Source organism: Mustela lutreola, chromosome 6, assembly GCF_030435805.1.
Source record: "Mustela lutreola isolate mMusLut2 chromosome 6, mMusLut2.pri, whole genome shotgun sequence".
Taxonomy (NCBI): Eukaryota; Metazoa; Chordata; class Mammalia; order Carnivora; family Mustelidae; genus Mustela; species Mustela lutreola.
Window position 1 is genome coordinate 16,747,832 of NC_081295.1, and position 12,778 is coordinate 16,760,609.

Genomic DNA, 12,778 nt, shown 5'->3' on the forward strand with positions numbered 1-12,778 from the left:
TGTTTCCCTCTCTCTGCCTCCCTCTCTGCCTACTGGTGATCTCTGTCTGTCAAATAAATAAATAAACTCTTTAAAAAAAAAAGTGGCATAAAATACACAAATCTGCTTTTCCCTCTAAAACCATGTTTCTCCCTGGACCTTCCCTTATTCAAAAGTTACTTTAACTTACACTCTCCATCTTCTACAATAAAGAGTTATCATCACATCATTTCTCCAGTGGGACTTTCAGACAATTAAAATTAGGAGAAATTTAAGTTTTTCCTCATTTTTGTGTATTCAACCAAATATCCCATATCATGTCTTTTCCAAATATACTGATAGTTAAAGAAGGAAAGTTTCCTCCACAGCGTTTCAACACTTAACACTCACCAGAATCCTGATTACATTTACATGCACCATCTATTGCTGGAGTCTTTCCTAACATTAGCAGTTAGAGCACTAATTAAATACACTTGCAGACATAATAGTGCCCTTGACAAATAAAGTCACATCTAGTTCTGGTGAAAGCCTGGCAATAGAGTTTTCTGCTTAAAAACAGAAGGCATATTAGAATAATGAAAGTTTCCACTTTAGGCCAAATTAGATTATTCCAAAATAGAGGATGATTTCATGGCAATAAGAAAGAAATGGGCCTTGTGGAAAATTCCATTATTCATTCTTATCTACAAGAGTAACTGTCAGCCAAGCACCAAGCACCAGGAGGGAGAAACTGTATTCTGTTCACTTGTTTCTGTATTTAACATTCTGATAATGTAACACTGCAAGGCAGTGTGCTACCTACGTGGTAAACAGTGGTAAACAAAACTATGACCCTGTCCTTCTGGAGTTCACAGTCTTCTCAAATATTTTTTGTCACAGGTTTTGGCTTTAATTTTCTCTTTCTGGATATTGCCTAATTCTTGTCTTGATAACCAAAGACGCTCAGGATGTGATACATCACAGCTGTTGGGCAGGAAGCAGGACCTCAAAAGGAAGCAATGGGCAAGGATGAGGGAGAGGCTGCTAGGCAAAACACGACACACACAGAGATGCAACCAAACTTCAGTTCAAGGCATATTCACTTCATATTGCTTTAGTAACAAATTCCCACCAACTTAGTAGTTTAAAACCACACAAATTATTATTTTTTATATTCTGGAGGTTAGACATCACAAAGATGTTGGCAGTGCTGCATTCCTTCAAGGCTCTACGGGACAATCTATTTCCTTACCTTTCCAGATTCTAGAGGCTGTCTTTATTCCGTGGATCCCGGTTCCTTCCTCCATCTTCAAAGTCCACAGCACAGCATCTTCAAATCTCTTTCTTTTTCTCACCTCTGCTTTGATTGTCACACATTCAAAATCTGACACTCCAACCTCCCTCTTACAAGGACCATTATAATGACATGGGTCCCACCTGGATAATCCACGTGATTTTCCCATCTTCCTATCTTTAACCTAGCCGAATCTGCTAAGTCCCCTTTGCCACAGAAGAGAACATATTCACAGGTTCTGATGATCAGGAGGAGGACATCTGTGGGGGCCATTATTAAAATAGCCTACAATCCAAGGCAAAGGAAATAGAAAAAAAAAAAAAAAAGTTTGCCCGTTTCGCACTTTGAGTCAACTAACCGCACACTGGCATTCTGCAAGTTTGTTTTCTACTTCAAGACTACCTCAATTATTCATTTTAATTAGCTTTCCTTTATAAAAATCGTGGCAGGAGGTCTCCCACTGGTATTTTTCTGAGGCCTTGGAACTCTCGAACACCAGTTTTCTTCACAAGCTAAACGAACTAAAACAACCAGGTCCACGGACCTCCCTCTTCAACCCTGGGAACTGACTGCCATGAACACATACTTCAACAGGGTCAACCTCTCCTACCTCTCTGCAGACCTCAATTCGTGAATAGATTAATAGTTTATTGGACTGAGAATAGCTCTTCTAATTTCCTGCAGTGAGAAGCCACGGAGCAAGATTCAGCGAACTGACCCTGGTTTAATCCCTGCAGACATTATGTAGCACAAACTCCTCTTTGAGGCAGATTATAAATTCAGAACGAGCAAGGACTAATACTACGCGTCACTTTAGCGGTAAAAAGCCGCGGAGTAGTTTTTTCTCCCAGTGATGTCAGAGGCCAAAGGGCTTTCTACTTGAGAAGAGAGAAACAATTTGCTGTCCACGTTAGTTTAAAAATAAAGAGATTTTGGGGGTGCCTGGGTGGCTCAGTGGGTTAAAGCCTATGCCTTTGGCTCAGGTCATGATCCCAGGGTCCTGGGATCGAGTCCCACATCGGGCTCTCTGCTCAGTGGGGAGCCTGCTTCCTCCTCTCTCTCTGCCTGCCTCTCTGCGTACTTGGGATCTCCGTCTGTCAAATAAATAAATTAATTAAAATTTTAAAAAATAAATTAATAAAGAGATTTTTGCTCCTGGCCACTATTGGGTAACAAGGAATAGATTTACACTCCTGCCTGAAAAATTCCTCTGCAAAACCAGTGAAACGCGTTTTCAGACGACGACAGGCAGGGGAGTGCTGGGGTCGCCACAGTTCACCCCAGCTGGCATGCTGGAGGCAGTTCCCAGAGGTACCGCAGGGAGGGTCCTCACTGCCTTCAGTCTCTCATTCCGAAACACAGTTATGAACGTAAGTCAAATTAGGGCTTCACCTCCCACTAAACTCACACAAGTAAAAATACGATAAAACTACAGGAAAGGGCGGAGCAAACCCCAACTTCTCGCATGGGGGCGAGATCTACGGCCCTGACGTCAACCTCGCGGAGACGCTCGCGAGAGTAGAGAGTGGGCGGGGCGAATCGCCGGCTGGCGCGCGGGCGGTCTCCGTGAGGAAAACAGACGTTAATCTGCCGTTGGTCGGGCTGCTACGGACATGAGCCTCCTGGCTGGGGCTGAGAGGTCCTCTTCCCCCGAAGCCCGCAGTCTCACGACTCCCGGCGATGTCCCAGGAGACCCGGACCCACGCCACAGCCTGAAGCTCCGTGAGGAGACCGAGGTATCCCAGGTGATGGCGGAGCCGGGTGCGGGAAGCTTGGACGCGGTCGCGCTCCCACCGCCTCAGCTTCCAGAAGGGCGGGGAACCTTCCACGCCCCCGCGGGCTGTGACCACCCAGCCCCGAGCCGAGGCGGTGGGGATTGCGGTTTCGAGGCGACCGAAGCGAGGCAGTCGGAGGCTCCGCCTCTCACGGAGGGCCCGGAAGCTGTGCCGGTGTCCGTGGCAACGGACAACAGCCTGAAAAATGGCCGTCCGAGCCGAGAGCCGCGCGGCCCCGGTGGGGAGAAGCCGGAGAGCTTCGGGTTTGAGGTCTTGGCAGCGGTGAAGGCCGAGGAGGTGGAGACCGAGAAGTGCACCGTTTCCTCGGTAGCAGTGGATGAGGAGGTGGTGGAGAAGGAAAGAGTGAAGGAGGAGGACGAGGAACAAAAGATGGAAGTAGAGAAGCAAGTAGGTGAAGAAGGAGAAATGATGGAGGAAAACAGAGTGGGGGAGGAGGAGAAGGAAGAAGCGGGGCCCCGACCCTTGAATATGGATCTCCGCATGAACCCCCTGGAAGCCATCCAGATGGAACTGGACACTGTGAATGCTCAGGCCGACAGGGCCTTTCAGCAACTGGAGCATAAATTTGGGCGAATGCGTCGGCACTACCTGGAGAGGAGAAACTACATCATTCAGAATATCCCGGGCTTCTGGGTCACCGCCTTTCGGAACCACCCCCAGTTGTCCCCCATGATTAGGGGCCAAGATGCAGAGATGCTAAGATACATAACCAATTTGGAGGTCAAGGAGCTGAGACACCCTAGAACTGGCTGCAAATTCAAGTTCTTCTTTCGAAGAAACCCTTACTTCAGAAACAAGCTTATTGTCAAAGAATACGAGGTCAGAGCCTCCGGCCGGGTGGTGTCTCTTTCCACTCCAATCATATGGCGCCGGGGCCATGAACCTCAGTCCTTCATTCGCCGGAACCAAGATGTCGTCTGCAGTTTCTTCACCTGGTTTTCAGACCACAGCCTTCCAGAGTCCGACAAGATTGCTGAGATTATCAAAGAGGATTTGTGGCCCAATCCACTGCAGTATTACCTGTTGCGTGAAGGAGTCCGCAGAGCCAGACGTCGCCCAATAAGAGAGCCAGTAGAGATCCCCAGGCCCTTTGGATTCCAGTCTGGTTAGTCTCTGCCTTTGGAAATACTGCACAAGGTCCCCTGCCACCTCTTGCTGGACCTGTGCTCGGACAACAGAAATGGGTACCCCTCTCCCCCCCCCACCATTTCTACAGCGTTTTTCCTCTGGACATTGTTTCCTCAACCTCAAGACTGAGACTTTGAAGGCCATGGTCCTCCATTTCCACATGGCCTTCATGCCATTCTGCATTACTGTCACATGCTGCATGGTCATGATTCACATTACTCCTAGGCCAAGCACATGATGCTGTAAATTGCATTAGCTTTATCTGCACTGCATGGACCCTGTTTGTTCTCAGGGCCTTTGGTCTGGCTCTTAGCACCTGGAATTCTAGCTTTGCCTAGAAGCTCATTCTACCCACGTTGGCTCTTTAGTACAGGCACGTAGCCTGTAGACAATTGTGGGACAGAGAGAGCAGCAGTGTGCCACTTAGTCTATGTGATTTATGTAATTCCATTGCTCTTGCACCTCTGGTCACCTCCTACTGCCTACTACTGGCCTTGCCTACGCACCTTGGGCCCCTGCCTACCTTGCAGATAATTGTTGGCCCCACTGTCTGGTTTCTGGTAGACAAGAATCTCTAGAACTGCCGGGGGACCCAGGTTTCCTGCCAGCATACAAAGACCCTTCTATTCCTCCACCCAAAAGATCTAGATTTCCCCACCTCCCCTTCCCTCCATCTTCATGATGCAGAACACTACTAACTGTCAAGCTAGTGGTCAAAGTGACATGTTAAACCTTATTCTTATGGCCAGAGTAAGGATGGTGTCCATTCTAACTACCAGGCTTTCTTGGCCTCAGCTAGTAAATTCACACGAAACGTAGTGTATACCTCTTGTGCCTCCTCTCCTTAATCCTGAACGCTATTAAATGCCAGGGTGGCAGTACACTTTCTCTCCGTCTCCTGTCTCTTAAAGAAAAAAAAAAAAAAAAGCTCAAACGCATCTGCAAAAGCAGGCCTTTTAGTTTAATTTGGTTTTAGCTCTTCATTATTTCCAGGGACAGGTTATCCTGTAAAATAGACTGCTGGAGCTCTTATTTTCCTCTGCTCTCTTCCCCACTCTCCACTCCTTTAGCAACACCTAGAGGATTTAAAGGGAGACAGATCTAGATGAAATGAAAAATTATATCTAGTTTATAGTGGATGGAAGAACCAGAGATTTTGATGGGTTCCCTAAGCGGGGAAAACTGAGCAGATGACCACAGGGAAAAAATGAGCAAGATAAAAATTGGGCTAAGATTAAGATGAGCTGACAGAGCGTTCAAGGAAGAGGTTTTCTCTTTCAGTGGTAATGGGAGGAGAAATACTTTTTCTCAGGATTTCCATTGTGAATTGAGAGGGATTGGAGTGTGAAGTGTATTTCCTAGAGAAGAGGAAAGAAACAAAGCAACTTCTGGAGCTTTCTTGTTTTCATTTGATTTAATTTATGCAAAAGATTAATACTGTGTTTTTTGGTTTTCCAATGTTTAGTAAAATAACTTTCTGTTTCTGCTTACTGGGAAAATTGAGTTGTATAGGTTTTCTTTTTGCTTTCAATTGGGAATATTTGGAAAAAATAACAGTTTTACTTTCCTGTAAGATACAGAGACTTAAATGAATATTAGAGTTTTCGACTAATTGTTTCTGTTAAAACTGTATCCTTAGAAATAGAATTTGAGTAATTTGATTTTGTCAGATTCTGAAGACTGGAGATTGTTGTCTTCATGGAAGAATAACCTACAAAAGATGTTTGGTTTGATTGTCTTGCTTAATAATTTATCCTGGGTATAACTTAGAAATTGATGCATCTTTTTTCCTAAATATAAATACTTGTGAGATTGCTCTGTTCAAATTGAAAGTGTACCATTGGCATATTTGTTTTTCCTTGTATGTGTCATAGTAAAATAAAAGCATGTTAAGCTGCTAGATTTCTTATTTTTCACCCTGCCCTAAACTTGCATGAAGAAATTGATTAAAATAACAACAGATTATAGAACTTTAAGTTCTAAAAATGGATACAACAGACATTATCCCAAAAGTAAGAAGCTAGGGCACACTGCTTGTACTTTACAAGGTTGGGAGGGTGGTTTCTGGATTTAGCTTTAAAATGTTAACAGTATTCATGATGTCACCTTTTTCCATATAGCTTGTACAACACCACCACTTCCTTCACTTCTTAAAGCCTCCATTTCTGTCTCTGTAAATGATAGTCTCAGGTCATTCAGACTTTTTTTATTCACTTGCACGTTTAATAAGCAAACAGTTTCTGTCATAAGTGATCAATTCTTTTATCCTCATACTTTCTTAGCTGTAAAAATTTGTTCATTTTCTTCAAACTTCCCCACCTTCTATTCCTGTCAAATTTTTCAGAGCCTCAGAAGTAACTCTTCTGCCTTACATTTTTTCTGTTCCCATTAGAGAAAATGAAATGTCTTCTCTAGTACTTGGTATATTTATAGGGACTTTTATTTTAGAAAATAGCGTATAGTTTGTTAACAGCGAATTCCACAAATACTAAGGCATTTTTTCAGGCCTTGGGAAGATAACAAGAATAAGAAGATAAAATAATTTCCTTTATTGTTAAAGAATTGGGGAAAAACTGATAAGCAGACATGACACAGTGATACGGTAAAATACAAATGTATTATCACTTCCTTTCGAGTTTGTAAGCTCTGTGAAAGCAGAGATGATGGGGTATCTTATATCTCTCACTGCTCCTAGCATATTTTGTACATAGTTGTTACTAGATAAATATTGAATGACAAAATGAATAACTCAAATGGCAAAAGAGAACAAAATACCCTAATACCCAAAAAGGCTTGATGAAGTAATGGGAAGAAGATGGTTTTTAAGGCATTTGTAAAATTGAGGGGAAAAAATTTACAAAGCCTTTTTTAAGTAAATTTCATTTTTAAGTGATTAGAAAAGTCTAAACCCTATAACATTTAACCTTTCACTTGCTACTTCAACAGAGCATTACTTAACTTTGGATCAACAATTATGTGCTTTATTTTTGTATATTTTAAGGTAACTGTTAACACTAGAGGTAGGAGTTAGACTCTAGACGTGTGCTGTCCAATACAGTAGCCATTAGCCACCAGTGACTACTGAGCACTTGAAATGTGTCTAGTCCAAATTGAGATCTGCTCTGAGTGTAAAATAAACACTGATTTCAAAGACTTTAAGTATGGAAAAACTGTAAAATACCTCAATTGTATATACTGATTGCATGTTGAGATGGTAATATTTTTGATACATTGGTTAAATACATTAGTAAAAATTTTTCATTTATTTGTGGCTACGGGTAAATTTTAAATTAGATGGACAGCATGGTTCTAGGCTTCTTGGATATATCAAAAGTGTATAAAATACATGAGAAACTTTCTCCCTGTGAATTTTTTTTGTGACCAAAAAAACCAAGACAAGAAAGGGTTATCTAGTTAGAGTTTAAGATGGGTAAAGTATTGCTAGATGCCAATGGGTTAAAAAAAAAAAAAAGTGTAAAAATGAAATGTCTCCTATCAACTTTTCCATGAGTACCTTAAGATATACTCACTACTTCACATGATGCCTAGGTGGCCCAGTCTGTTAAGTGTCTGCCTTTGGCTCAGGTCATGATCCTGGGAAGCTGGGATCGAGTCCTGTGAAGGGTTCCTTACTCAGTGGGGAACCTGCTTCTTCCTCTGCCTCCTGCTCCCTCTGCTTGTACTCTCTTTTTCTGACAAATAAGTAATATATAAAAATATATACTCTGTACTTTGTAAAACAGTGTACAAATGTTTCTGGTTCTAAGTAGAGTACATGTGGGTGTCAAACTAGCACTAGTAGTTATATTGGGTTATCTAAAGGAGTGTCTAATTGATATTTAGGACCTATAGCTTCATATTTTTCTAGAATAAGGTGTTGTGTATCTTTGATTTACAAAAATGAATCTCAGAACAGACACAGTACATGAAGCTCAAAAAAGAAAATTTCTGTTATCAAATACACCATTTTGTCTATGTTAACATAGGCTCTAAATTTTAACAATTGGTCAGGCAGCAGAAAAAATCAGAATCTAGCATTGCATCAAGTCAATTTAATGCTCACCACTTGAAGCATATTTTATTTTTGAAAAGTAGGGTAGCCTTGCAGTGCAGCCTTGCAGCAATTATTATTTTATATTGGTTATTAAGGATTATATGGGATAGTAAAGTGATGGTTGTCCTTGCTCTGGAGGAACTCACTGTCTCATTGAAGGGGTATTTTTTCCTTGAATGTTTCCTCTTCAGTAATATTCAAACCAGTCATGTACAAAAGAAAACTCAGGATTAACATGGCAAAAAGAAGTTGTCAGAGATGATCACGACTGTCCTTTCAGGGCTAATTTCCCCTTAATATATAATTGAAGTCCTAGACTGTGAATGAGATGGATATAATACTTATCTATTACTATCTATATGGGAGATATTTTATTTGTGAGCAGTACTTTCTCCATGTTGTTTGAAGTGTTTTATTCAGTTCTGAACGGCCACTTTAATACATTTTCTTTGGTCTCTGGGGTACTCAAGACTTACAGAAGAGTTTCTATTAGGCCACACTAAGAAAATGTCTACTTTTTGGCTTCACTTTTTCAGTATTTGCATTTCATGTTTTTGTTTTTGTTTTTGTTTGTTTGTTTTGTTTTGTTTTGTTTTGTTTGGAGAACAGGTGAGGAAGAAATGGTTCTGTTAAAAGTAAAAAAGGCCACTTAAGTAAGCTGCTAATTTTCATAAATACCCAAATGTCTTATTAGTGGCCTTAAGAGATAGCGAAGACACATTAACTTTATTTTATTTATCTATTTATTCAAAGATTTTATTAAGTAATATCTGCACCCAACATGAGGCTTGAACTTAAAACTCTGAGATCAAGACTCACATGCTCTTATTTGAGCTAGCCAGGTACCTGGAAACACTAGCTTTAAACGGGAATTACATCAATTTTCCGACCTATTACCTAGCACATTAGCCAAAAGAAAAACCTTTTCTGAGCCTTGGTTTCCTTGTCCATAATGCAGGGATGTTAATACCTATATTGTAAGCCGATATTCTCCCAGGATGTATTTGGAGAATGCCATTATAAGGTTGTAGAAAGCATTTGGGAGTTTACTATGTGCCAGGCACTGTGTTAAAAGATTCCAAGTATTGACATAGTTAATACAGGTTAGAGTGTGAAAAATGCCAAGCACAATGCCTGGCATTTAATATGTAAGAAATAGTAATTTCCATTTACCTTCCTCTCCATTTTAATTTCTCATTTATATCCAGACAGTTGTCTAGCCTAATTTTTCTTAAACCCAGCTGACCATTATAAATAGCTGGGGAGTGGGGCACCTGCGTGGTTCAGTCAGTTAAGCATCTGACTCTTGGTTTCGGCTCAGGTCGTGCTCACAGGGTCCTGAGATCAGGCCCTGTATTGGGCTCTGCGCTCAGCACAGAGTCTACTTGTCTCTCTTCCTCTGCTCTTCTCCCTGCCCGCTATGTCTCTCTCTCTCATAAGTAATATCTTAAAAAAAAAAAAAAAAAAAAAAAAGCTAGGGAGCTTTGAAAAAATTCTGATACCTAGGCTCTACCCTCAAACCAGTTAAATTAGATACAAAGGTACAGACAGATTTGAAAACCTTTTTTTAGACTCCTCATGTGAGGGAATATTAACTCCCTTCCCAGTTTTATTAGATTTTCTCAGAAACATATTGCCTTACAATACCCAGCTATTGCAAAGGACCTGGCATATAGTAGGCTCTCAGCACATCTCCGAATTTTGACCCTTGTATTCTTGCAGAATGTAATTAGCCTGGCTCCACAAAGGAGTTAAGTACTTGAAGATCATCATCCTGTCCTTCACCTCAACGGCTCTCCACCTCCTCCACCACCACCACTACCACCAACCTGGGTATATATAAATTCCTTCAATGTTCCTTATCCATTGTGCATGCTAATAAACAAGATTCATTATGCTGGTGTTTTTCCTGAAGTCAGGTGCCCTGTACTGAGCAAAGTAACATCCAGACAACAAAATAGAATGAGATTCTTATCACCTATATTTTACATAGTTTGTTTCTTTAAGTGGATCTTGGGAGAACATTAACTTTTGGAGCAGCAATATTATCCCTTTCATTCCTAATAAGATTAAAATTTACCAAAGTGATGGGGCCCCTAGGTGGCTGAGTGGGTTAAGCCTCTGCCTTTGACTCAGGTCCTGATCTCGGGGTCCTGGGATCGAGCTCCACATCAGGCTCTCTGTTCAGGAGAGAGCATGCTGCCCCTCTCTAGTCCTGTCTCTCTGCCTACTTGGGATCTCTGTCTGTCAAATAAATAAATAAAATCTTTAAAATAATTTACCAAAGTGAATGCTTTAAAAAGTATTCATGTACTACTGAGTTAGGCTTCTTCATATTATACTTCATTGAAGTTTGTGTCCAACACTTAACATGTATTTATATTAATTTTTATTAAATTAGGCTAATTCTTTTAACCTATTCGTGCTTGGAGGATCGTTAATTATTCCTAATGAGTAATTTTACTCCCTAATTTCATTTGCAAACCTAATGTCATTTGCAAATCTTGTCTGTAGCCAGGTCATTGTTGTCTCCCAGGCAGCTTCCTTTCAGAGTAACAACATCTTTAGGATCTTACTATAAACTATGGATCCACATATTCTTCTCCCCCGCCCTCCCAGTTTAACTTTGTCCTAGGGCATCAGCAAACAAACTTATACATAGAAACTTATTTTAAGATTCATGTACTCCTCTACAAAATTCTAGAAATATGGGTCTTCTTATTAAGGCTTGATTTCAGCACACATTTCTTCAGGCTGAAGTCCACTAATCAAGCAGAGGTTTGTATTGCAGAATCAGCCACGGCAACTGATTCATACATATAAGGCATGAGTGTCTTCGGAAATAGTAACTTCATTTCCGAGTCTTTATTTCTTTATGCTTCAAACTCTGATTCCAGAATTTATGGTGGCTTAGTATTGGTAAAAGAGTGTGTTCTCCACTTGCTTTTTTGTCCATATACATAGTTTGAATCTATTTGCATTTTCTTGATCACACTGATGATAGTGGCTAACATTGAGTGATAAATATTTAATCCCTACCACCTCAGTGTTCTTTGTGCAGTATCCCTCTCTCCTTGCTCATTTAAGTGATCAAAGATGTCACCTAAAAATAGATAAGAAAATATATTGTTTTTGGAATTTGTCATTGTTCTCTTTATTAATGTATTTTCTTTATTAAAGTATAATTTATATACGGCACAAGAATGTTCATAATAGCTTTATTCATAACAGTTCAGAGCTAGAATCAAACCAGTTTCCACCAAAGGTGAATGAATAAATCATGGTGTATTCATAACAACGGAACATGACTCAGCAACAACAAGGAACAAACTACTGATCATGCAATATCATGGGTGCATCTCAAAAACATTTTTAAGTGAAAGATGCCAGATAACACAGTACATACTGGGGGTACCTGGGTGGCCCAGTCAGTTAAACATACGATTCTTGATTTTGGCTCAGGTTATGGTCTCATAGTACTGAGATCAAGTCCTATACTGAGCACTGAGCTCAGTGTGGAGTCTGCTTAAAATTCTCTCCCTCTGCCTCCCACCTCGCTGTGCATGCTCTCTCTTTCTAAATAAATAAATTTTAAAAAGAGAGTGCATACTATATAATTCCATATATGTGAAGTTCAGTAGCATGGGAAGCTTACCCATGGTGATAGAAATCTAAAGAGTGGTTGCCTTAGGGTTAGTAGAGTAACTGGGAAGAAGCATGAGCAAACTGCCAAGAGTGATAGTAACACACCATGTTTTCTTTTTTTATTTAATTTTTTAAATTAACATATAATGTATTATTAGCCCCAGAGATACAGGTCTGTGAGTCGCCAGTTTTACACACTTTGCAGCACTCATCATAACACATACCCTCCCCAATGTCCATAACCCCATGACCCTCTGCCTCCCCCCCTCCCCCAGCAACCCTCAGTTTGTTTTGTGAGAAAGAGTCTCTTATGGTTTGTCTCCCACCCCATCCCATCTTGTTTCATTTATTCTTTTCCTACCCCCCCAACCCCCACCCCCCGCATGTTGCATCTCCACTTCCTCATATCAGGGAGATCATATGATAGTTGTCTTTCTCTGCTTGACTTATTTCGCTAAGCATGATACCCTCTAGTTCCATCCACGTTGTTGGAAATGGCAAGATTTCATTTCTTTTGATGGCTGCATAGTATTCCATTGTATATATATACACCACATCTTCTTTATCCATTCATCTTTTGTTGGACATCTGGGTTCTTTCAAGTTTGGCTATTGTGGACATTGCTGCTATAAACATTCAGATGCACATGCCCCTCCAGATCACTACATTTGTATCTTTAGGGTAAATACCCAATAGTGCAATTGCTGGGTCATAGGGTAACTCTCTTTTCAACTTTTTGAGGAACTGCCATGCTGCTTTTCAGAGTGGTTGCACCAGCTTGCATTCCCACCAACAGTGTAGAAGGTTCCCCATTCTCTGCATCCTCGCCAGCATCTGTCATTTCCTGAATTGTTAATTTTAGCCATTCTGACTGGTGTGAGGTGTATCTCATTGTGGTTTTGA

At 40.9% G+C, this 12,778-nt stretch overlaps 1 protein-coding gene and 1 long non-coding RNA gene across 2 annotated transcripts in view; one reads left to right on the forward strand and one right to left on the reverse strand.

Moving 5' to 3' along the window:
* The window catches only part of LOC131833473 (uncharacterized), a 61,627-nt gene extending 59,330 nt beyond the window's left edge, over window positions 1-2,297 (reverse strand). The window contains exon 1 of the long non-coding RNA XR_009354481.1: window positions 1,211-2,297. This is a non-coding gene — a long non-coding RNA (uncharacterized LOC131833473). The remainder of the gene's footprint in view (window positions 1-1,210) is intronic.
* Window positions 2,298-2,775: 478 nt separating this feature from the next.
* TSPYL1 (TSPY like 1) lies at window positions 2,776-6,074 on the forward strand. The gene has a single exon (XM_059176800.1). It carries the CDS (start codon window positions 2,866-2,868, stop codon window positions 4,156-4,158), a length of 1,293 nt encoding a protein of 430 aa, XP_059032783.1. The 5' UTR covers window positions 2,776-2,865; the 3' UTR covers window positions 4,159-6,074.
* Window positions 6,075-12,778: the final 6,704 nt, after the last annotated feature.